This window comes from Aphelocoma coerulescens, chromosome 23 (assembly GCF_041296385.1).
Source record: "Aphelocoma coerulescens isolate FSJ_1873_10779 chromosome 23, UR_Acoe_1.0, whole genome shotgun sequence".
Taxonomy (NCBI): domain Eukaryota; kingdom Metazoa; phylum Chordata; class Aves; order Passeriformes; family Corvidae; genus Aphelocoma; species Aphelocoma coerulescens.
This window is the reverse complement of record NC_091036.1, coordinates 261,899-287,330: the sequence shown is the minus strand read 5'-3', so window position 1 is coordinate 287,330 and position 25,432 is coordinate 261,899. Positions and strand designations below refer to the sequence as shown.

Below are 25,432 nucleotides of genomic sequence, written 5' to 3'. Positions count from 1 at the left end.
CCCACTCAGGTTGCATTTTATACAAAACATTTGGTGTTTAACAACCATTTCAATGTTGAAACCTAAGGATGACCAAATAATTTATAAACCAAGTTCTGAGGAGGCACAAACAGCCTCTTCAGGGTAGCTGGGAAAACAAGGCATCTCTTGCAGAAAAAAGGCCAACTCATGTTAACTTTGTACAGACAAACCCAAATCCTGAAGCCACCAGTTGCTGAAAATAAATTCTGTTTGCAAGCACATCTTGAAAAAATAATTACTCTTCAGGGATAGCAAAACCACTGCTCCTCTAAAAATACCAGATGCACCTGGAAATAGTGTCCACAGCATCAGTTAATGCGTCTGCTGCTCTCAGACGTGCGGAGAAAGGCAGATGCTGCTGTCTCATCCTGAGGACTTGGAAACAAAACGTTTACTTGAGTTTAATCAAGCCCCTGGGAAATTTATCAGAACACACCTTACCTGTGCAGCTTCGTAGGTGATGGTCTTTGTCTCTGTATGGACAATGGGGACTTCTTTTGTGGGAATTTCGCTTTTGACGGCGCTGGACACATCAGAGATGGTGACAGTCTGTGTCTTCACTAGTGGGGGCTGTGAGACAGGGTTAAAAACATCTTGTAAACACCCAGTTCCCATCTCCACATCCTGACTGGGCTGTTCTGACACTGATCTGATAAAAGCACTGTGAGAACCAAGGTCAGCCTGGAAATCTTTGGGTTTAAGTCTCTGCAATGACACACTGCTCCGAGGGCAGAGATCAGGCGTGAGGATTAGACAGGCAGCAAAATCCTCCAGCCCTTCCCCACACCGTGGACTCTGGTCAGCCCAAACCAGGCATTAAGGGTTTACTGGGTGTGTCACAACACCACAGACGCTGTCTCCACTGATTCTTAACTTTCTAATTATCAGAAGCTCAATGCCAGCTGCCAGGAAAAGATGACCCTCATCTGTTGATACCAATGTCAGGATTAACACCAACCCTGGGCACAGAAAGACTTGATCCCAGCTGAGTAGCTTTATCCTGACCTCAAGAGCAACACTGTGTTATTAAAAATCCTCATCAGATCTTTAACTTTTATTAAATCAATGTCAGATAAAACAGAAAGAAAAATAAGGGTGGGGAGAAATCAGTTGTTCCACCACCTGATGATTATCCAGAAGAAGACAGAGTTAGTTCAGAGCCAGTGCTTCCCCAGAGGGCTCGATTTCTGCCACCATCCCCAGCCCTGCCAGATGCCACTGTGATCATTAGGGGGGAAATGGGCATCTACTGAACCAAAGGCAACATCAACACTGGAGCAGGCAAAAATCCCTCCCATAGAGGGGAGCACAAAGGGGGCATCGAAACATGCTGGACAGCACCTCAAATCTGTTCTGCTGTGCTGAGGGACAGCCACCAGTCCAGCTGGAGCCAGCAAAATCCTTAAGGAGCTAAAATTGCATGTTTTTTGAGCCTAAATATTGCCTTTTTGTGGGAATGCCACAGGATGCTTCAATCCAAGAAGAGCAAAGGGCATTGCACTGTGGCGATTGTATTTCATGCAAAGATAAATTGAGAGGGACTCATATTTAATGCAAAGACAAATTGACAGTGGCTCATACATCATTCAAAGATAAATTGAGAGGGGCATATTGCACTGACTGCAGGAGATGCACCAGCTCGTTAGCTCCAAGCATGAGTCCAAGCCAAGCAAACCCAACTCCTCTGCGGGTCTGTGGCATCTGCTTGCTGCAGTGTTTGGGTTCCCACTCCAAAGGCAGCCAGGGAGAGGGGTGCAGGAGCTGGGCTCACTACCTGGAAGCAGCGAATGAGCTCTGGCAGCCCGTTAGGAGCATCTGGGTTGGGACACTCGCCACGTGGCTTTCTAAAGGCAAAGCTGTCTTCACCATCCTCTGCCACCTCCTTCTCCTCTCCTCCCCAGGGCTGCCAGGGAAGTGCGGCAGGGCTTGGGGGAGGCTCTGGCTCAGAGAGCTCCGAGTCCTTCTCCACATCCACACAAACCCCCTTTTCACATGTCAGGTCCTCCTCGCTGGCAGAGAGGCTGGGAACTGCCTCCTCCTGCTCCTCCTCCTCTTTCTCCTCCTCGCTGCTTAGGGAGGAAGCACCAAAGTGCCAGCTGGGAGAAGGCTGTGAGGGCACTGGAGTCTCACTAAAAACTACTGACTGCTTTGAGCCCTCCCATGCAAAGCCAGTGTTAAAACTGCTCCATTCTGGCACTGCAGCCACATCCTCTTGGGAGAGAAAGTCACTCATTTTCTAAAAAGAAACGGATACACAAAAAAGGCCAGGGAGAGAGAGAGAGAGAAAGAGAGCAGGGAGTTAGGGAGAGCAGGAGGTCAGAAGGCATCAAGGCAAAACATCAGGTTCTTATCGTATATCACATCTCCAGTAACACATGCAACAGTGGGGCTGGACACTGGAAAACCTCTGTGCTATGTGTTGTACCCAGTGCTTTACTGACACAGCCTTCCTGGTACACTAGCAATCCACTCTCCTAAATATTAAGGAATTAATATGAAAACAACTCTCTGCACCTAGAGGAAGAGCCACCACTAAGTGCTTTTTGCTCAGTTTGGAATAATTTCAGTGTATCAAGTGGGGACTGGTGCACATCCAAAACTTCCACAGGCAGCAAAACCCATCACTAATCCAAAACCATCCCGATTCTGCTTTTAACTCCTTGAAACTGTTGCCTCACTTTCTAACAAGAATCCCTGGGCAATTAAAAAACTGTAATTTGTGCTTGAAATGTGGGGTCTGAGGCCTGTGGGTTATTTGGTATAATTCATATTTTATACACCAGAGGCTTTCACTTTGACTGACCTCCTTTAATGGCACAGCTCAATGGTGGGGTAAGAGCAGGAGCCGCTTTATGCAAGAACAAACAGACACCTTTTTAGTATCATTTCAAGAAATGGCTCTTCCTCCATTTCTCATGAGTATTTTTCAGTTCTCTGCTTCTTTATGTTACAGACAGATTTAGCTGTAAGATTTCTATCCATTAGAATTTCCAGCCTCTTGTGTTTTTGTTAAGCTGTTGGGATATTGCTTAGCAAAATGCATTTAATAGGAGTGGAGGGAGAGCAAGCAGCACTGAGATGGGCAGGTCAGACTGCTCACAGGGAAAGGTTATTTCTGATCCAAACCCACTTCCACGTGTGCTCCTCCAAAGGAATATTTAAGGGAAGACCTCAAGGCAGTTTGCAGATTTCTCCTGAGGGGCAGCTCCGATCTCTGCTCCCTGGGACAGGAGCCAGGGAGCGGCTGGAGCTGGGCCAGGGCAGGCTCAGGCTGGAGAGCAGGGAAAGGTTCTTCCCCCAGAGGCTGCTGGGCACTGCCCAGGCTCCCCAGGGAATGGGCACGGCCCCGAGGCTGCCAGAGCTCCAGGAGTGTTTGGGCAGCGCTGCCAGGGATGCCCAGGGTGGGATTTGGGGTGTCTGTGCAGGGCCTGGGGCTGGACTGGATGATCCCTGTGGGTCCCTTCCCACTCAGGATATTCTACTATATAATATCCAGATCCCACCCTCATTTCCCAACACAAGACTCTACATTGCAGTATTCCACAAAACAGAACATGAATGGGGTTATCAGCTGTGTACAGCCATGTCTTCTTGTTGGTTTAAAACTTGAATTTACATATTGTCAATATCATCTTCCCTTAATTATAGATGCTAAACCTTGCAAATTACTCATGGGACCTTGAGAAGACACAGCTCATCTTCTGGGGTTTAACGGAACGTGCCTTAGGAGTGAGATTTCCTTACATAAGAGCTGGGACTCTACTCAGCCAAGAGAAGAATCACAGATAAAACGAAGCAGATTAAGCAGCTACACAAACACTGATGTATTTATGAGGCAAAAATCTGTATACAGTCAAAACAACCTCCCAGTTCCCTTTCACAGACCGGGAAAATAATTTGCATTTTGGAAGCATCTTGTATGACAGATGCATAAAGGAAGGGAGAGCTGGAACAGAGCCTGTGCCGTGCGTATAGTGGTCACCAGGAGAGCCAAGTGCAGCAGCAAACATGCAAGCTGGAAAGACAGAATGAAATCCTGATAAGATCAGCTGATCAGAAGCACTTTTTGCCTTGCCTTCCTATTCCACTCGTAAGAAGATAAACTAATGGGAAGGTATTTGTTTCTAGACAAAATTATCTATGTAAAACTCCCTCATAGGAATTTCAGCATGTGTTACAAATTCTGATCTTATCAAGATTTGTTTTAAATTGCAAATGCCAAAGCATCCCTATGTTTAGAGCTCAGATTTGCAGAGTTCCAAGCTCGCCTTGAGACCCAGGAAACCTGAGAGGTGCCTGGACTGCCCTATGCTCATTTCCAGGGACACAGCCCCAAACCAGCAAGGCCTAAGTCAAGCATGAAGCAGCCGAACACAGGCTAAATTAAATACAGGACAGGATGCAATGCCCCAGAAGAAACAAACTGACCCAGACATGAATGCAACTAAAGCACCACCCTCAAAATACAACCTTTGTGCCCCTGAAGATACAGCTGAAGCATTGCAATGTAAAGTGATACACAATAATTCAGACTGGGGATAAATTAATAACAGGCTTAATTGCATGTTTGATACCGATGGCCAAAAGGATTTATTTTTCTCAAAAAGTGCTTTTGTATAAATTGGTTTGCCTGCCTTTTTTCAAGACCCTGCTGTTTTGGATCAGGATCTATTTGTGTGATCCAGCCGCCCTGTGCTGTCAGAGTGGATGTTTTTTTTCATGCTGCTGCCTCTCTCTGTTGAATACTCCATTATTCCCACCCCAAATCAGACCACTATCCTGCAGAAAACTTAAGGAGTGCTAAAATGATGTCAACTGCCACTTACTATTTAATAAAAATTGCTAAACCCATGAAGTTATAGTGCACAATAACTCCCTACAACCACCACATGAAATGCTAGGAATCCCAGCTGGTTAACATCGCCCAGCCCTGTTCTTCTCCAGCATGACCATGGAATTGTTGACACTGTTATTAGGTTATCCCCAAACAAGGATCCACAGAAGCTCACAGGCTTGGAGTGACTGACTAGGGATGCAAAAGGAGACGATGTTGCTTTTGCAGCAAACCACACTCACCAGAGAGCGCTCCCAGATCAACTGATGCTCAATCTCACAGCTGGCAAAGCACTTGGGTAAAAAGTATTATAAAGCAGAAAACAAGAGATCCTTATTTTACAGTACCCACCACTGCCTTACAGAACTGCTTTGCCTTAAGGTAGAAATTAAAAAAGTTTAGAAGCTGTTCAACATACCCTGGCATTGAAAAGAATGGACATCACATATGGATTTATGGTTTTCAATGGATTTTTTCATTGCCATTGATCTGATCACAACATCCTGACCAGCCTACTCAGATGACAGAAGGAAAAAAGAGATTTTGACCAAAATTAAAAGTAATGCTAGAAAATACAGTGTGCTCAAAGCTTCAAAAGATTAAATTCTGTCATGAACAAGAATCCAATATATTACACAACACACAGCAACCACCTCCAATCATTGCATCATTGACTTGGCAACATGAAACAACATCAAGATCAAAACTTAAATCATCAAAATAAAGTTGTTGGGCAATATGATTCCTCTGCCCACTCCCACTGGTCCCCTTCCCATCCCTTTTGTGGGACAGGTACTCTCACACAAAGGGCTTTTTATTCCAAAATCCCTCTGCAGAGCACAAAGTAGTGGCACTGCAAGAGCTGCTTTAGTGCAGCAGCAGCAGGTGAGGAGATAAAATCAGGGTTTATAAACGCCAACAGTTTTGTGCTGCTCATTCCACTTCCCTCATTCCATAAATGAAGTTACAGCTCTGCCTTGGTGCCAGGCTCATCTCAGGGACCAGCAGCATGAGCAGCCAGGTCTGCCTTCCTGAGATCCATCGTGACAGCACAGAATGAGCCAAATGGTTTATCCAAAAGTAAATAATCTCACAAAACTTGGGAGTTAAAACTGACTCTTGACACAGTCTCAAAACACAACCTGAGCTTCAACCAGCCAAAGCCCACCAGAAGCTTGTGTCGTACCACTGAGCTGAGGAGCAGTGGTTCATTAGGAATGTGGTTTCTCCACTTACAAAACCAAAAGGAGCATTTTGTCCCCAGATTAACACACCAGATAGGACAGAGGCTCTTGTAGCTGAGCTGTGCAGGACTTGCCACTTCTACTCTCAGAACAACTTTGTGTAATTGATTTTTCCTTCACTTCAGTCTCCAAAGCGAAGAGGGAAAAGGTGTTAAGAGTGACATTAAGCATTTGGTAGAGGGCTCCTGCAAACAAAGCCTGTCTTAACCAAGCTGGATTTAATCCTCAATTGAATTATTCTGGTCAGTTTGAGATCTTAGAGCTGCAGCCTTGTGTGCTCCCTCTCCCAGGAGCACCAAACCCACACCCAAGAGTGTCCAGCAGACCCAACACCCTGAATACCACCAGCAGTGACCCAGGGTCTGATGGCTCCTGCTTTGAGAAAGGAATACTGAGGGTTAGTGCAAGGAAGTCATTAACACAGGTCATATATAGCTTTCTTGGTTAATAAGCAGTAGAAAGAAAGATCTGATTTGCAATAGCATTTATTAATGATAAATGTACATATTTACAAAGAAAAATCTGAGAAAAAATACAAAACCAAAATAGTGTTCCAAAAGAGAGCATTTTAGGTAAAAAAGAAAGTGTTTCTAGTCCCCATAGACTGATCCAACAGGACTGTCTACCATTGCTAAAAGATCCCAAAGGGGCCCAAACCACAGCCAGTCCTTCCCTCCAGCCTCACAAACCACAACAGATGCAAACAGACACAAGAGGAACCACCTCTGCCAGGTTCTCCAGTGTCACCCACTAATAAGTACTGACCAAGAAGTTTTTTGCATGAATCCATAACCCTTTTTTGGGCTGAATTTATCCAGAAAGCTTCTTCCCTCTTTCTGTAGGCCAGAACAGGCAACATCAACTCATGATGAGGAAAGAAAGAAAACCCAATAAACCAGGGGAACAATTCTCAGAGTGACAAATTACTGACACTGATGTGAAGTGAAAGACACTTTGCCCATAACCATTAGGATCTGAACTTGATGATCCTTGTGGGTCCCTTCCAACTCAGGATACTTCATGATTCTATGACAACCTTCCCAGGAGCCCGTGGTACAGCAAAGCCTCATTCCTCCAAACACAAACTACTTCCCTTGGTGCTGAGGTAATCCACCTCTCCTGATTATTTCAGGATAGGAGGGAGATATGGAATGCCTACCCTTTAGGGTCATCACTAGTTACTGGACAAACCACAAGCGAGGGGAGCTGGTCTTGGCTGAACACTGTGCCCTGACTGAGCTGCCCATGGAGAGTCCTCAGCTCACCTTCTATCACTCCTTGAGTGAGGCAGGACATGGGAGGAGATGCAGCCAACACCCTCATTTATCTGATCCCTTTTAGCAGTTGAAAAAGAAAAAGGGATGTTGTTTTACAGCAATGAACACCTCGAGTATCAGCACACACAGAGCCCCACACCCAGCGCAGCCTGGGAGCTGAATCCGAGTTCCAAGCTATTGGCTCTGCCACATGTGCTGCTTCAATATACTGGTGTCCACCTTTTCCTAAAGCAAGAAAGCACAAGAAACTGTGTGTTTTAGGTGGTGTTCAGAAGAGCCGGAATCCGGGTAAGGAGATTCAGGAAGTGAGTGTGGAGCCAACTGTCAATATTGCAATGGGAAGCACCGAACCCCCAACAGCTCCCAGTGGGATCCTACCACATGAGCATCAAAGAGCTGAGTGACCACACCACAAAACACTGGGCAAAACCACTGGCAGACCTACCCTACCTACGTCACCAGCATGCCAGTCACCAGAATGCCATTGCAGGAGGGATAACTCAGCTCTCCATCACTCACAGCCTGGCACTGCACCAGCCAGGCCAAACAGGGTGTGTGAACCCCTGTGTTAATGGGCGCCAGTGTCGGGGCAGGTGGCCAGGAGCTGCTGGTGGTCCCAGCAAATTTGTTCCTGAGCAAAATAGGAGCAAAGTACATGTCTTGGTTCCTTTATAGATCCCCTGAAATCTCAGTCCTTAAACAGCACTAGAGCCAGTCAGCTCTCCCTGTGCACAGGGATGACAGCAGGACTCATAAAATACTCCTCTCAGTGCTGCATCCTGTGCTGACATCGTGGGAAAGGGGGGAAACCACAGCACCGAGGTGTAAGAGTTACGGAATGTGCACAAACGGGATACAGAATGCGCAGGAATGAGACCTTACGTGGATTGCCATGGACTGTCACTCCCTTTGCATTACAAGTAAACAGGAAAAAAATGCAGAGGAGCGACTGAGAAAGGGGCTGTAGCCCAAAGGGCACATCCCTGGGGTGTTGGACAGATGAGGTTTCTGTTCCTGGTAAGTTACAGGTTTCCTCTGTCAGGAGGGATCATATCTACCTGGATGAATACAGATAACTGGCCTCTAAATTGCCAGGGAAATAGAAAGCATTTGTTCAATTTCTTTATACTCTGCAGTGATAATTGGTATATAAATCCCAAAAATGTTCCTGAGTGTTCTCAGAGTGTAAAGTTTCCAAGGTTTTTTGCTGATGACAACCAGCCTTATCTCAAGATTAAAAAAGAGAGAAAGAGACCATTTGAATTGAAGAGTTACAGCACTGAGTTGAGGTGACAGAGCCTATCTGTTACCCTGCTGGGATGAGACACCCTGAGCACTCTGGTCTAAGGTTGCTCTGGGCAAAGAGTTTTAGACTTCAGGTCCTTTGGAAATGGGTGACAGAGCTACAGAAACCATGGCTTTGCCAAAGCCACCAGTGTGGCTTCCAAGTTCTTGTCACTGGATCAGAAATGCAGTAAACTCAGCAGTGCTGAGCATCCCAAGCAGCGATCCTGAGCAACGGCTTTGGGACGGAAGCACCTGTGTGTTCAACCTGCTTTTCTCCAGGAAATACAAACAGAAGATGGACAGAGAGAGATCCAAACAATTCCTGTGTCTTCCCTCTCCACACCAGGCTGGGGAGAACAAACAATCCCTGTTCTTCATCACAACTGTTACCATCTTGGGAAGGAGATGCAGGTAGGGAATGCCACCCAGAAGCATCCTCTGACTTCTTCCATCCTGCATTTTCTGCACAGCACATGGCACCCCAGCATCCTTCCCCAGCTCTCCTCTCCAAGGCCCACCTTTGTCTTCCTAAACTCCACACCAAATCCGCTGGAGTCCAAGTGCATTCCAAGGGATGCTCCAAGGGACACAGCCTGCCGACACTCTCCTTCACACCAGACTATGCCTGGACAACAACCCTCTGGCTTCTATGCTTCCTAGTGCCAAAGGAGGAAGACTGTGTATTAAAGGCAGTGTATTAAAAAGGGAAGAGTATTTTCCAATGAAAAATCAGCATCCGCACAAAACAAAGTCCTAAAGGCACAAACTGGTGAACTAATCAGAGCAGGTTACAAGAGGAATTGGAAAGATTCCTGTGGGACTAAAACAAACGGTTTCACTAGCAACCTAAGTTTCTGAGACAGCATTCAGAGCCTCAACCTGTACATAGAGAGCAAGAGGTGGCTCAACTGGTCCATGATAGTCCATGGACCCTCCGACCAGACAGCACATGCCATGTTTGCCTTATTCCTTCAAAGTTATCTGCTAGCTTCGTAAATAACACTGTTCACACGGATACAGATCTAGAGAGGGTTATAAATACAGGTATTTATATATATTCACACATTTTAGTCCATGTAATGAAGGCCTCCTCCTTTCTCTTCCATGCTGCTGGAGCAGCTGCTACCACTGGTGGCCCTTCTCAGAGTGACTGTGTCCAGCCCAATCCTCCAGTGGACACAGGAGAGCATGGATTAGTGCTGAAAGGAGATGGGGGGCTCAGCTCAGCCCCATCATTACTATTTACAGAAAAGAAACCCCTCAGACACAAAGTCCCACCTTCCCTCCAGCTCACAAACCAGCTCTGCTCAGCCAGCTGGGCTGGAGCCTGCACAGCTCAGCCAGGGTTACTCGGATAAATGGGAGCATCATCCAGACATTTACATTGTAGGCAATAAACAACGACCAGCATGCAACGGTTTGGTCAAAGAAGTCAAAAACTATCAAGGGTTTTAACATTAGAAGTGTGTCCCGATGTGGCCAAGCCAACATGCCAACAGAGGGAATGCTCAAACAGCAGGTAACTCCATCCCTGTGACCTGAGCAAACATGCCTCAGTTAGTTCCACACATATCAAATAAAACACATCCCAAGTGCCCCAAGACCATCAGACTCCCAAAAAATTATTAATCTAGGTTTACAATAAATATCTCCTTGCAATAGGTTTTCTCCTTTAACAATATGTATTTTCTTGGATGTGAGAATAGGCATGGAGAGGGAAGCTGGGATACTTTGTCAAAGGCTTCCCCCACTAGGAAATGAAAAGCTGACCCTGTCCCTAAGTTATCACCAAGAGCAGCAGTGAGAATCAGCACTTTTTATTTAAATGCCAATCTGAGTTTCCTAGAAATGGAGTGGTTATGGATTAGATTCCAATGTTCTTCCTAGAGATTCGACCTCTTGTTGCCCACTGAGGCTGTAGACTCTCCATACCTGGAATTGTCCAAGGCCAGGTTGGATGGGGCTTGGAGCAGCCTGGTCTAGTGGAAGGTTCCCTGCCCATAGAAGGGGGTGGAACAAGATGATCTTTAAGGTCCCTTCCAACCCCAAACCATTCCAGGATTCTGTGATTCAGCAGATTCCTGCAAAGCCCCTTTTAGATCAGTGTCAAATGTTCTTCAGGTTGTGAACATCTTACATTTAAAACAACAAGCTCAAAAGCAATTCTCCAGCAGTTCCTATGGGAAGTCTACAGAAGCTCAGGAAAACAAACTCTCCTCCCATCATTTCCTCCCTCCATCTGGCCTCCCACAGCAATTGGGAGCACAGTTCACAGAATTTGCTTTTGCACCATAGGAAATTTCAGAATGGACCTGGCAATCCATGACCACTCCTGCCAGGTCCCATCACAGCCACACAAGGACATACAGTGGGATTAATACGACAGTCACAGGGTGTCCCTCCCTGGGACAGTGAACTACGGAGATCAAAGACCAGGACAAGGAAGTTGCAGCAGAGACTACAGCCAAGAAATTCAGGAGCTTTGGTCTTGAGGTTTCAACATGACCCTGTTGCCACTCAGAGAAAGAGCAGCCACCAAACAGTCAGTGCTATGACCAGGAGAAAGGACATCATAAAGGGAATACGTGGAGAAGGAAAAATGCTAGAGTACAGCTGACACTTTTTGAGTGATTTCTGCTCTTCAGGGATTGCAATAGAAACCTTTGGAAGAGTTGCTTCACTTGCTGGCCGGGGAAAGGCTGTCTCAGTAGGTATCTCCTGCTTTTTTAGTTTGTCTTCATCCTGTACTAACAGAGGCCGTTCCCGTGTCTGCTTTCATGGTAGAAGATCAAGAAAGACAGAGAGAGATGAACAAAAATGACAGATGGAAAGTGCCCAAAATGACACTTGGAGATGTGCAAAGCATTAGGGCAGCTCTTCTCAGCATAAAATAAACTGCCCTGGGGAGCAGAGCCACTGGTGACCTGGGTCACACCAGCTCTGGAGCTACAGAACCATGTCCTCTCTGGACAGCTCATCAACATCTGCATCAGGATCATGGGTGTCTGGTGCCTGCCCTCCCAGAAAAGTGGATTCTCAAAATCTTCCAGAGTGTTTTGGAATTGGAATGGTTGAGAAAAAGGTTTGAGGCATTCGAAACAGGAATGGTGCAGTACAAAATGTGGTCTCTGACAGCTTCCTAATCTACAGTGCCCTTAACACCCAGCGTTTGGAAAATCCCACGGAACAGCCAGACTGCAGAGCAGAAACAAAATGGTTTTCCAAAGTTCTGACCAGAGTATCAAAATTTCCACTGGTTTGAAAATTCTACCAGAACAAGTGAAAAACTGTAAATCTTAGAAATCCCACGCATGGAACGGGCAGGATGGCAGTAGGAACAGTGCAAACTCCTGGAATTCTGCTCCGTGTTTAACATTTTTGGTTTTGGAGTCTAAAGAATGATAAAAACCCGGAATGAGTAAATCAGCACACAGGACCATGCAAGGGCTTCAGAACTTCTGCTGAAGAAAGAAAAGATTGTGGGAATGTTGCTGTTCCGTAACTCTGCATCCCTTTAGTTTGCCAGCCCTGGTCAAACCCAAGTGTACTTAGGAGAGGAAAAACTTGGCTCTAAGCTCCCTCAGCTGAGCCAACCTCCGCTGGTCAGTGTGGTATTTTGGGACTGGTTCTTTGCACACCCCTAAGTGGTGAGAATTCGGGAGAAAGTAGCTGGGAGACTGGGCAGCAAAAGAAAATATAAAATGCAAGAGTAACATGATCATTAAAACAACAACAACAAAAAAAAAAACGGAAAGAAAGACAACATAAAAAGAACAGGGAACAGTTAAATTTTCAGAAGTGCTTTCATCTCTGAATACACGGTTATATCGGTCATGCAGCTTTTTCGAACCAGCCATGCACCAAAATAAGCAAAAATTGAAAGCTGCAAAAGCTGCAGCAGTGCCAAAGTCCTCTGGGTGTGAGTTATGAAACTACTTCATGTAGCCAAAAGAAAAATGTTATCCAGCAGCTGCTGTTGAGTTTTTGCTCGGTGCCATTGCAATAGCAAGTCTGGTTCAGAAGCACAGATCAGAGCAGCAGCTTTACCTCAAGCCCACCAACCTGTCTCTCAGAAGATGGGACAGTGACTTTCTTGACCTGGACACACAAAGCGTGTTAAGGTTCAGTTGTCTTGTAATAAAACATACAGGAATAGCAGAAAAGTGGCCCCTGGCAAAAAACCCTTTGGCCACTAAGGCAGGGTGAAGGTACCACCATGAACAGGAGCAATGGCTTTGCACAATGATTTACCATCCTTAAATTACCATCTGATTTATGATCCTTCAACACATGCGGTGAGGGAAACCTTTCTCCCCAGTCAGTGCCTGGGGAAGATGCATTTCTGGAAGTTCATAGCAGGACATGGCCACCTCCAAGTGAGATCACTTCAAAGAGGACCAGATTAAGAAGAAATTTCCAGAAATTCAAATCCAGGGCCGACACCAATTCTTGCAGTGCTGCAGACCCACTGCAGCCTTAGGTGGGACAAGCCCACACCATCCAGTTATGGTGACCAGCAGCCCTCCAAGATCTCAGTGTGGTCATCTTGCAAGAAGTTCTTCATAAAAACCAAGAATAACACTGTTGAACTGAATTTGTGGAGCTTGAGAGCCTCTGCTCTATCCCACCCATACCCCAAAACCCATGTGGCACTGTGAGCAGAGCTCTGCCACCCACACTCCTGGGGAATCTACACTGAGGCTCAGCAAGAGGGCAAAGTCCATCCAGATGTTAAACAGGGTAATCCCAATGATAGATTGCCCAGAGAAGCTGTGGCTGCTCCTGGATCCCTGGAAGTGTCCGAGGCCAGGTTGGACGAGGCTTGGAGCAGCCTGGGACAGAGGAAGGGGTTCCTGCCCATGGCAGGGAGTGGCTTTAAATTCCCTTCCAACCCAAACCATTCTGAGATTCTCTAACAACCAACCCTGACTAAGTTCATTTTGGGGATCTCATTTTTCTAGCAGGCAAAAAAAGCCCTTTAGCTGTCCTGGCTTTACTCCAAGCTTTGAGGAGCCTGTAGTAAACTTGGTGTTAAAGCCCTTGTATGTGTTCCAATAACCCTCCATCCACTGCAAAATTATTTCCTGATTAATAAGTATCTGCCTTGTTTGAAGATTAAATACTAGTTCATCTGCAGGGCTGTGGGACAGAAAGGGAAAAACTGGGCTTTCAACCAGGAGAGTCTTCAATTGCCCCTACTTGCAGTCAGGATGCAATTTCTCTGTTGCAATAAAAAATTGCATTTACTACTTAAAAGACTGATTACCACAGGCACTAACTACAGTTTTACTCACAAGCTCCAAATCTGAGCCAGTTATCACCAATATGACACAGAGGTGTCTGTTAGCCAAGAAGAAACCAGATGGTGACTGGTTTTTCCTTGAAAAATTACCTTTTTAAGGAAATTAGCCGAGAAACTGTGAGTGTATGTGGTTACTAACACACAGTTCCTGGAAGGAGGGAGATTCCTATCATGTTTGAACAGCCCTGCTGTGGCCACCCAAGGAGTCTTCTCAAAGCCTCCACAGCAGATCAGCACCTGGAGTTCCTAATGCAAGTCTAAACCCAATGACATACCAGATTACTGGAGAATAAAGTGAATTTGGAAAAACCAGCCCATCCCATTGCAGATAACCCAGTGCTTCTCCACTGGGTTATCTGCAATATTACCTCTGAAGTAATAATTTAGGTCTTTGGATTTTTGGCTTGCTAGGGTTTTTTCCACATTTTGGGGAGATCCAGGAATGAGCCAGTCCCCGAATCAGCCACGGGAAGTGCTCTCTAGCATCACACTGACAGCAACACTTCAATGCCAGTTAAGGGATTCTTATATCCTTCTCTACCAAAAAATCAGATTTTTACAACACTGTGACTAAAGCTCTGATTCTCTCAGAGAACATTCTGCATGTTGCAAGTCGCTACTAACTGTTACAATTCAAAATAAGCAGAAGCTAAGGGGAGCTGAGGCTGAACCCCACACTGCAAAGCCGCCCCTTGGACGCCCTGTGCCGAGGTACTCACTCCATCCACTGCCGTGGGAATCTGCCCGTTGACGTTGAGGCTTCGGAAAGGGGAGTGAGTGGACAAACGTTTGTCCCACTCACTCGGCCGAGGCTCCGGGACGGACTCCATGAAGTTCTTCTTCAACTCACTGATGTTGGCATGGTGCTTCTTTATTTCTTCCTGGGTCTTATCTAGATCCTATCAGCAAAAGGACAGGGTAAGTGAGGGGACACGGAGAGGCTTGGGACTGCCTAAGCTGTGCTTAGCAAAGCTGCGCTCAGCAGAGCTGCTGCCGACTTCCCAAACTGTGCTCACACTGCAAACACACAAAGGGAGCATCCTCTCTCCTCCTCTTGGATTAATTGGGATAAACAGCAATCACGGAACGGGGTCTCCTCCAGGAGCGGGAGACGCCATTGGTTCATCTCAAGCTACACCAAACCAGATGACAGCTGAGCTGGAAACTCATGGATTCTCCCCAAACGGGATTCTTTAAAGTTGCCAGACTAGGTTTGTTTGGGTTATTTAAATTAACGTCTTTAAACTGTGTGGGTTTGCTTTCTTTTCCCTCTGCTAGCCTGAGTATTTCCAGGTATCAATACAATTAATGATCAAGAAAATGTTTTCCCAATTTTATTTACTCTCTTCATACCTGTTTCTCTTTCATCCTAGCAGGAATTATCTTTGCTTCTAGAATATCCCCATTAGCATTTTTCTTCTCCCTCTCATCTCATTCCTCCAGGAGCTACCATAGGAGGTTTTAGACTTCAGAAATGAAGATGAGATGATTTTTTTGGAAAAAAAAATCGAACAGAAAATTTATTTTATGCTCGATCAATCAAGAAACTCCTGCTAAAATTTTTCATCTGGAAAAAGTCACATTTTTACTCTTTGATGCCAGTTTACAGCATAAACACACAGACTTCAAGGCAAGTCAACTTGTTGGAAGTAGTTCTTCCTTGCATGCAAACCAGAGGTTGTAGAAAAGAAAGCTTTTGCATAAGCCAAACAACAACTTTTCTGGACAGGGCCAAAAAGCAGCAAGAAAGGGGGAAATCAAGGTCAGTTAAAGCATCGCTGGGAAATTTCACTGTTTTTGTGCTTTTAGTTGTTACTTGGCCCATCGATTTCAGAAGATGGGACAGCAAATGCAGCCCTAAAGGAGGGGCCTTCCCAAAAATCTTCATTCCTGCCGCTCACCCAGAACACAACACCCTCCCTCCACAGAGCTAGACCCCAAAGGCCTCTTTAACAATATTTACTCTTTTTGGCACAGTTCTGGGGGGAAAATAACAAATTTTGGCTTCCATCCTAGATGAAAGTACAAGGCAGGTGCCTGTTAGGTAGGAGAAGAAAGCAGAAATGAGTCTGCTATGGACTCTGGGGTAAATCCGTGGCTGATCCAAGAACCCCGCAGCTGCTCCTGGCTCAGAGAAGAGAGAAGGACCACCTTGGTTTTCCAGCACTGTGCAGGAGCAAGGCCTGGGAGGGCTGGCAGAGGAGCCAAAGCCACGAGGAGCTACGTGGAGCTGGGTCTGGGGAGCACCTTGAGGAACCAGCTTGCTCAGCATCACCCTTTTCCTCCTGTTTTGCCCCTTCTGCAGGAACCCGGAGCACGTGGAGTGTTAAAAGGCTTTCAGTAAAATCAACAGGCAGCTTCAGGAGGGTGAGATCTGCCAGGAAAATATCTGATTTGCCAAGTGCATGGATTAAAAAAATAAAGGGAGTAAAGGGGGTCAGCCCAGTTGTAGGGGAGGGCTGGAGCACCTGCAACAGAACTGTGGGAAGGGGAGTGGGGAGGGAAAGGGCTCGGAGGCAAGTATTGCACTGACAGGAAAAAGGGGGTTAGAAGCAATGACAAAGCTCTCTTTGGGGTTGGGGAATTGGAGCTGTTTGAGTTGGGTGAAAAAGCAACCGGCATGGTCTTCAGAGCGCTCTGGCAGTGGCCGAACTCTGCCTATCATGTGCAGACCCTTCACTTGTGACTCAAAGCTCTATGTAGTAGCAGTCAAAAAAAAAAAAAACAACAAAAAAAACCTCCAAAGAAACCCAGGCAGAAGCTGCAAAACTGAACATTCTGATGAGGAGAATGCAGTTAGTACACTCCACTTTCAAGAGATACCACCAGGGAAACCCTATAAGCTGCTGGTGCTGCAAGTTTGAGTAGAAACACATAACACAGGACCAGAGTATCAGAAGCCACAAAACATCTCCCATAACAGAGTGTATTAAAAAAAATAAAATATATGATTGGCATGGTCTGTTCTGAGACTGAGCTTGGGTGAAACCAAGTGCAAAGGGCTCCCAAATCCAAAGGGAAGAGCTGTAATGTGGAAGGATGAGCCACCGGTGACCACCGAGCCTCTCTGTCAGATCCACAGGGACCTGGCACTGAGGCAGGATGGGGCCCAGGGGTGGTGAGGTGGTTCAAGGCCAGGAAGGGCTGGGAGGAGGATGGAGAAGCTGTAAACACCACTGCAGCATCCAAAAGGATCCCTCCTGCCTGAAGCAACATGGACATTGTGGTGGCCTGGACACCACAGAGTTGACAATTTCATGGAATCCTGGAATGGTTTGGGTTGGAAGGGAGCTTAAAGCCCATGCCATTCTCCCCCTGCCATGGGCAGGGATACCTTCCACTATCCCAGGTGCTCCAAACCCCATCCAACCTGGCCTCGGGACACTTCCAGGGATGGGGCAGCCACAGCTGCTCTGGGCAATCTGTTCCAATTTCACCTGCAGCTCATCCTGAATTTTGTATTTTCGCAGACTGACTTTTCCCCTAGGAAAATAATTTGTTTCAAGCGGTGAAAATCTGGTCCGTGAGCCCCCCATTACAATCCATGACCCCCTGAGCAGCCAGCGGATCCCAGAACAGATCTGAGCACTGCCAATCATGTATTTTGGGTAGGTATGAGAGAATGAAAGTCAGAAGAGGAAGAAGGAAGAAGGCCTGCACATCATCATGTTTACTGTCACCATGCAGAAGCATAATTAAAAAATCAAATCAAATCAAATCAAAAGGTCTTTCATGCAAGAGCATGCAAAAACAAAGGCAGCAGCAGAAGAGGAAGAAGTTCAGCGCAGATGCAGAAGGTTTAGCAAATGCAACTCAAAAAAAGCTTCGAGTTCATACAAACCTCCAACATTAAATTGCTATGCCTGATATAAATGTTTTCACCATCTAGCCTCTTTGATCTCTTCTGTGAAAATGAAAGAAAAGGGGAAAACAAAACAAACAAAAAAAAGCACAAAAAATTAAAATGTTGGTCTTGCGGGATCGATAAATTGGCAAATTAAAAAGTTAACTCAAGGTTGGAAGTGCAGCGCTGTGGCAGCGTGGGGTGGGAATTCCCGCTGGGAATGGGGGTCTGGCACATGGAGAATGGGAGATGCAATGAGTCCTTTAAAGAGACAGCTCCCAGGGGGCCTTGGCTCTGGCCACAAAGAGACAATTCCTGGTTTTCTGTGGAAGCCTCGAACAGTCACCACACCACATTCCTGAGAGATGCAGGCCCACCCTTGGGTTTGAGGCTGCACTGCCTGATGGCATTTTCATGAGGTCCCAAAGTGCACAGCAACTGCACCTTAACCACTTTCCCATCTTGGATGTTTCCCTATTACTTAATACCAAAAAAGCTTTCTCCTGGTTTGGTTTTATTTTTGCATTTCCTGCAATGCAGGCTACGTTTAGTTTCTAACTAAGTTTGTTACAGAGAAGAAATTTCATAAATCAAACCAAGTGTGTTTCTTTTGAACATTCAACATGCATAATTTTAGCAATCAGGTTGTCTATGGGACAAAAAGGTATTAATTTCCAAATCAAGTATTTGCTAGTTTAAAGAAAATCAACACCCCAACCTAAAGCCCATGAAGAAATTGGAGCATTGTCTTTTTAAACAGGTTACAGATGCATGAATGACATGGCAAATTTGGCTAGTGAAAGGGTAAAATGGCTAACCTTCCTCATTCTTATCAGCTCTTCCTCTTTTTCTGCAGGCTGCTGCTGTTGGGCAGTGATAAAAAAAAAAAAAAAAAAGAGTTGTTGGTTCATTTAACTACGTTGAACCTTGAAAAAAAGAAGTGTGAGCAACCTAAACTGAATTATTAGCACAAACCTGGGGCTGGGCACCATTCGTGGTGGGGACTGTGACCTCAATGTGTGTTTTCCTCACCTACATTTAAGAAATAAATTGGTAAAAACATTTCTCGTTAGTAGATTTGTTTCAAGAAACCATTTAGTTTCCAAACACGGCTGCATAAAGTTGGTTTTGAAGTGCTGGGGGAACATGCAAAAACCAACATGCAGCCCTGGGCAGGGGTTAATGACACGGCAGCTCCCCAGCACTCTGTTAGTCAACAGCACGTTAAATAATTCCTCCAGGTTGAGAATTATTTGTATTTGAAACCAGTGCTCTCCAGTGCTTCTGAAGAAGGGCTTCCCACTTGCATTAGCTTGGCCAGGCAATGTTTTCAAATGGCGTTTGCAGCTGGATCTCCCAGTGAAAATCCGAACAAAGCAACATGCTCAAATCAACACAGACCTTCCCAAACCCAGAAATTATTGGTTATATCACAGGTATTATGTTGGCAGAGGCAGTAAGAACAGGCATAGCTACAAAACCAAGCCTAACATCACAAATTAAGTTCTTTCCTTTCCATAAGTAGAGAGCCAAGATTGTCTTAACACTCTAAGGGAAGTATTTTAGGGAAACTGGATTGCAAAGGACTCTGAAGGCAAAAGCATCAGTGGGTGTTAAAAGAAGTGATGCAGCTCCATTGGAGAAACAGTAAATTTGGCACGTTTAAATTCACAATTTCCTCCCACATCTATATTTAAAGGGGAAAAAAAGTCCAATGTTTAAGCATTTAGGAAAAAACCTGTAATAAGTGAGATGGGATAAGTAAAATTTCCTCGTTCTCAGTGTAACATGAGGGAGGGGGAGCAGCTGGGCAGGAACAGCAGGGCAGGAATTCTGTGCTCCGATTCCCACCCAACAGTGACAGCCTGAAGTTCCCTTTGGCATTTTCATTTAAAAATTACTGTTCACACAGGCCATGGGATTTTTTGAAGCAACTGCCCTTTCTTCACCTTCCTCTCCCAACCTTAATTAATAGGAATCTTCCCTGGAGATGTTCACACAAGACCCACTGTGTGATATGTTACAGAATATGTGGCTCCAGCAATGCTGAGAGCAGCTAAATTTTGGAGTAATGTGAAAATTTGGTCTCAAGGCAAACACTTGTGGTGCACCACTGCAAGGTTTCAATAAGTCAGTAAGATCTGCAGAATATTAAGGACACTGTAATATCAACAATAATTTTGCACATTATTTCGACTTATTAGAACAGCACACACGTATCAACCCCAGCAAAGACCTCAGGCACTTGTAGAAAGATCAAATAATGGTTAAAAGTACTGAATTTAAACAATAAACTCCCCAAGGTCTCACCACTGCCATTTTCAACTAAAGTTTTAGTCCAGTTTGCAGCACTGTATTACCAGCTCTCCCAGCAAAAGCCTATCAATGTGAAAAACATTCTGGCGCTGAGCTGCAGACCAGATCCATTATCACTGATTTCACTGAATTCCCTCCTGCTGTCATACCAGGAATCAGGGGGTACAGCTTGACCACGGGTGAGCCCTGAACTCCAGTTCCACGACCACGTGCAGCTCTTGCCAGTGTTTTTAACCATCTATCAGCAGGCTGCACTTGCTTTGACTACAACCACCAAAACCCGTCTGCCCTGGAGCTCCCTCTTCTACCTGGAATGCCAGGGCTGGGATTTCCCTGGCACCCAGACCCCCATGCCTGCTCCCACGCAACACCTGGGAGAGGGATAAACCCCTCATCTCCCAGGACGGAGCTCCTGCTTTGGGGCGGCTTCTCGAGTGATGCTCCAGCCTGGCTCTTCCCAAGAGACTCTGCTCTGACCTACCCTTGAGGCATCCACTGGCTCCTTGGCTTTCTCCGGTGGAAATTCTTCACGTCTCACATCAAGTTTTGCTGTTTCCTTCCCTACTTTAGATGTGGCCACGTCCTTCACATCAGGCTTAGCTGGGGCTGGCTCTGCGGGGTGGCTCTGAGCGATGGCTGGGGCTGAGGTGGGCCGGGGACTCCGCTCTGGGGTTATCACGGCCACTGCTGAGGATGGGGGACAGACAGGGACAAGGTTCAGAGCAGGTAATTTTTCAAAGCACTATGCAAAGTCTTTCCAAATTACAGTGCTGTCATTTAAAAAGAAAGGGAGAAGGAGGAGGAGGAGGAGGACAAAAGAAAAGGGAAAAGAAATAAAGATGTTGAGCAAAGCAGCTTGTGCGTTTAGTACTGGAGAGTTGAGATTATTTTCCTTATGGTTTAAAATAAAATCAAATAAAACCCCACACCATATGGTTTACAAAAAGCAAGCTTGCACTCTGCAGAGAAGCCACACCAGAAAGGCAAATCTATTTTTGACATTGTGCCATGGATTTCTGGGTCCTTCACACACAACTGACACAGACTCCACTCCAATGCAACTAGAAAAGACACACCATGAGGAGTTCTGTACTCATGGGCATCTCCTCAACCAGAAACAGATGGCTTCTGGAAGAGAAAACACAGGCTTTCCTCTCTCTCCCCAAAAAATAATCAACAAGCATTGCTCTAGAAACCTTGTCAGCAACTTCCCGGTGGGTTTCAAGGCAGGCTGGGGCTGCGTGTCTGAACTGGGTATCTTCACGGCAGCGCGGTGGGAAGATACCCAGCACCTCCAGGCCAGTGACAGTGCAGAAATGAACAGCATGCTGCCAAAAATCATCTTTTCAGAGGATGACAGTCATAAATACAAGCACTAGGTCCACATAAAATCAACTGCCTACTCCTTTCTTTCAATTCCTGATTTGCCAGGTAGTTGCCTGACCCCAAGGAAATATTCAAGCCAGAGCTGCGTGACAAAGCAAGCCCAAATTAATTTCCTGTGTGTACCTAGGGATACAATAAGCTATTTGGTTCTCCTGATGTTGGTTTTTAGGGATGTTTCACTAAAATGATACCCTGTCACATAAAATAATATCTTTGACGTGGTCTCATATTCCCAAAGCCACAGTTTGCAGCAGGATCATATTGTGTATCCTATTCCGGCCAACAGGAGGTCACTTGTGTCCAGTCAGTCAAAGACACTAGAAAATTTGGTGTTATAATAAAAACTGTAATTTCAAGCAACTCCTTAGTAAGAACTCCCGTTGTACTGAAAAGGTAGCATCTCATCTGTGTCTTAATAAAACACAGAGAGCATAAAGTATCCACGTGGCCAAAAATGTACAAGGTGGAGGGGAAAAAAAGAACCTGAGCTTCCAGAGACTGGAATTACACTTTCAAGACAAACTCCTGGACACCACATCCTGTTGTAAGCAACCTTAAAACCCACCCCACCACTGCCAGCTCCGCTCTCTCCCTGCTCCTCAGCACAGCAGTTCATTTCTGTGACCCAGACACTGTGTTGGCCTCTTCAAAGGACAGTCGGTGCTGTGTCCCGGTGTATTTATGTCACGGAAGCAGTGACAGCTGCTGGGAAGGTTGTACAGAGGTGAGATGGCAGGGATGGCCGGGATGAGGAGGATGCTGGGAGTGCAAAGCTGCCATTGAGGTGGTACCTGACTCCTTCGGGAACGGTTCTAGTTCTCTCACCACCATCATTTTCTCTTCCTCCTCCTCCTCCTCCTCTTCAATTGGGCTTATCTCAATACTGCCAAGATCACGTTTGGCTAAAAAAGTTACGGATGTGTTAAAATGCCACCTCAAAGAGGAAGCAGCAATATTGCCACCAGTAAATCCGCAGGGCCACCTCTCTTGCTGCTCTCCCAGAGCATCAAGACATGTAGGAAAAATGGTAACAGACACCAAGCTTTTCCTGTGCCATCCAACAATGAGTTCTGGGCTGCCAGAACTGTATTTTAGTTACATTTTCCTGATTAACCACCTTTGGCTATTTTGACACGATTTAAACACAGTAAAAAGCACTGCCCCAAAATACAAGATATAAAACATAGGTTGGAACTGGATGATCCTTAAGGTCCCTTCCAACCCAAACCATTCCAGAATTCTATGACTGATCACCATCACCTCACCAACAGTCCCTACTGGGAGCAGGAAAGCCAGGATGAAGAAAAGTGCAGGAGGTGGATGAGAAGGGGCAGCTCCAGCAGGAGAGCCCTGGATGTGCTCGGGTCTGACACCAGCTGATGGTTCCATCTGCCGCCATACATCCCATGGAATACAGAATCACAGAATCTGCTGAGTTGGAAGAGACCCACAGGGATCATCGAGTCCAACTCCTGGTCCTGCACAGGACATCCCAACAATCTCACCCGGTGCCTGAAAGCGTCCAAATGTTCCTGGAGCTCTGGCAGCCTTGGGGCCATGACCATCCTCCAGTGGTTTTCATACTAACCAAGGAAACATGTGATGTTCCCAGTTACCTCCCTCTATGGCTTCAACCTCCTCTTCCTGATAAAAAATAATCAACTCTACTTTTAATTATGATTAATATGAATCTGCAGCAGCGATGTTGCTCTGACATCGTTCCCCAACTAGGGAAGTAGCAGCTCCCTAGCGAAGAAATTAAGTGGAATATAGGTGACCTCCAGCAGTCCCAGATCTCGTAACCTGATTTCCAGGCACTGCACATTCCTACAGCTCAGGGGAACAAACCTCACAAGAAGGGACAGTATTGGAGGAGCATTAAGAGGCCACTGCACACTCATTTGCACACACAGCCAGGGCATGGCACCCCCTCACTGCAGCCAGAGCACCTGAAAAGCAGCACACGGCAAAGCCGGGGTGATTTTAGTGCCAACAAACAGCACCACAACCAGTGTAACCTCTGTCCTACAGCACTGCATCACTTCACCCCAGCAGCAACAGCACAGGAGCCACTGCCGCCAAACACCACTGCGGCTGTACCTGACCGCGGCTGCACCAGCTCCGCTGACTTTGGCTTGACAACAGGAACCTTAACCACCTCTACCTTCTCCTCCTCCTCTTCCTCCTCTGCAATGGGTTTCATTTCAAAAGTTTCAAGAGTGTGTTTGGCTAGAAAGAGGTTTGCAGGTGTTAATGGGGGTTGGGGACCCGCACAGACACGCGATGGTCACCACAGCAAGGAGTGAGGAGATCGTTCTCCGTAGCTGGGAACAAGCAAGGAGGTTTGGAGGCAGCTCAACAGTCATTTCCCACCATGGAACTGTGTGTCAGTCTTTCTAATGCTGTCAGACCCAACAGTGAATTGGATGAGAGGAGAAAAGAACACAAAAATAAGCTTTACGGGCTCCTTGCCCAGGAAGGGAGACGTGGGACACATGAACAGCTCTCGAGAGTGGAACTAGGAAGGGCTCTGCCCACAAAGTCTGGAGGGAGGCAGGTGCTGGCTGGCAAAATCCAGGAAAAACTCATCCAGATAAAATCCTATCTAAAATCTAGCATTTTTAATTCAACATATTTGAGTGACGAACTTCAAATCTACCCTGGTGTCTGAAATTCCCCACCTTCTGCTTTTACAGCACCGGGCTTTCGCCACCAGGAGATGCTGATTCAAGGAATGCCCATGATGGGGAAGTTTGCCACACCTCATGAAAACTTGATCTAGATACTAGAAAAGCAGTAATGCAGTCAAAAGTACGCCGTAAAAAATTCTGGGTGGGAGGAGGGTACCCAAAGCATTTGCATGCGAATTATATGCAGCCCTAACACACCACAAGTGGTCGCTACCCAAGTGATGAAGACTGCAAATACTTGCAACACTGCTGCTGTGATACACTTACAAATATTCCAATCTGCTGCTGTACCTACACACCTCATAAGGACATTCATATTTATTAATAGTACCTATCCTAAGAGAAATACAAGCTCCACAGAGTAAAATGGGTAGCATTTCTCAAACCCCAAAACCCAACCCAAAATGGCAAGGAGGTCCTGGGATGAAGAATTTCAGAAGCTTCACAAGACGTTTCAAGATCAAACTTTAAAGTTTTCAAATCCATATATACAAAACTACCCAAATTTAACAAGAGAGTTCTCGAGTGCCAGCACATCCTAATCTTTTCCCTACCTCCCCACAAGAATTACAGTCTAATGAGGTGCAAAGTGGAAATTTAAGGAGTCTCCCAGAGCTGGGCTGTGTCACCTCACTGCAAAACTCTTCTTGCAAAGAAATGAAAAGAGAAAGCCACCAGATTTGGTGAAACTTGGAATTGTCAGGAACAAGCATGTAGAGGATAGGAAAGGCACTGCAGAGAGTTTTAGCCACCACCACAGCTATACCTGGCTTCTCTCGGATCTGATCCGCAGGTTTTGGTTCAGGAACCTCAACCACCACCACCTCCTTCTGCTTCTCTTCCTCTACGGTTCTGAACTCAACCTTTTGAGTCGCACGTTTAGCTGAAGAAATGGGGCACACATTAACGACCTCCCGCACAGCGAAGGCGCAGACATCAACGGGGGCAGGAGTGTCACATTCCCAGGCTGGCCCTTTTCCAAGCTCTGACATCCAGGTGTAGCACTGCAGCTGCAATTTCTCTACTCATCTGGGGTCAATGGCATGGGCGAGGGGAAACCAGCAGCACCGGTCCCCTCGCTGCTGTGCCCCGTGCCTGAGGAACCTCACATGCCCAGACCACAGGGAAGCTGGAATTTGGATTTGCTTTATGAAGCTTGAACCATCCCCTTCCCTCCAGTTCTGAGGCACAAAGCCCAGGCTCAGGATGTCACTGAGCCCAGGAGCAGGGA

At 46.1% G+C, this 25,432-nt stretch overlaps 1 protein-coding gene across 27 annotated transcripts in view; it reads right to left on the bottom strand.

Moving 5' to 3' along the window:
* EPB41 (erythrocyte membrane protein band 4.1) overlaps positions 1-25,432 on the bottom strand; it is a 94,602-nt gene that overhangs the window by 7,931 nt on the left and 61,239 nt on the right. For 5 of the 27 annotated variants that reach the window (XM_069035824.1, XM_069035808.1, XM_069035809.1 and 2 more), the window contains exons 12-21: positions 24,968-25,084; positions 23,612-23,740; positions 20,607-20,812; positions 18,785-18,841; positions 18,628-18,672; positions 17,807-17,869; positions 14,685-14,864; positions 12,711-12,761; positions 1,796-2,257; positions 463-591 (exon numbers count right to left, since the gene is read on the bottom strand). In XM_069035824.1, the coding sequence (XP_068891925.1) occupies positions 463-591; positions 1,796-2,257; positions 12,711-12,761; positions 14,685-14,864; positions 17,807-17,869; positions 18,628-18,672; positions 18,785-18,841; positions 20,607-20,812; positions 23,612-23,740; positions 24,968-25,084 (1,439 nt within the window). The other 22 variants (XM_069035832.1, XM_069035812.1, XM_069035810.1 and 19 more) reach the window with 22 other exon arrangements.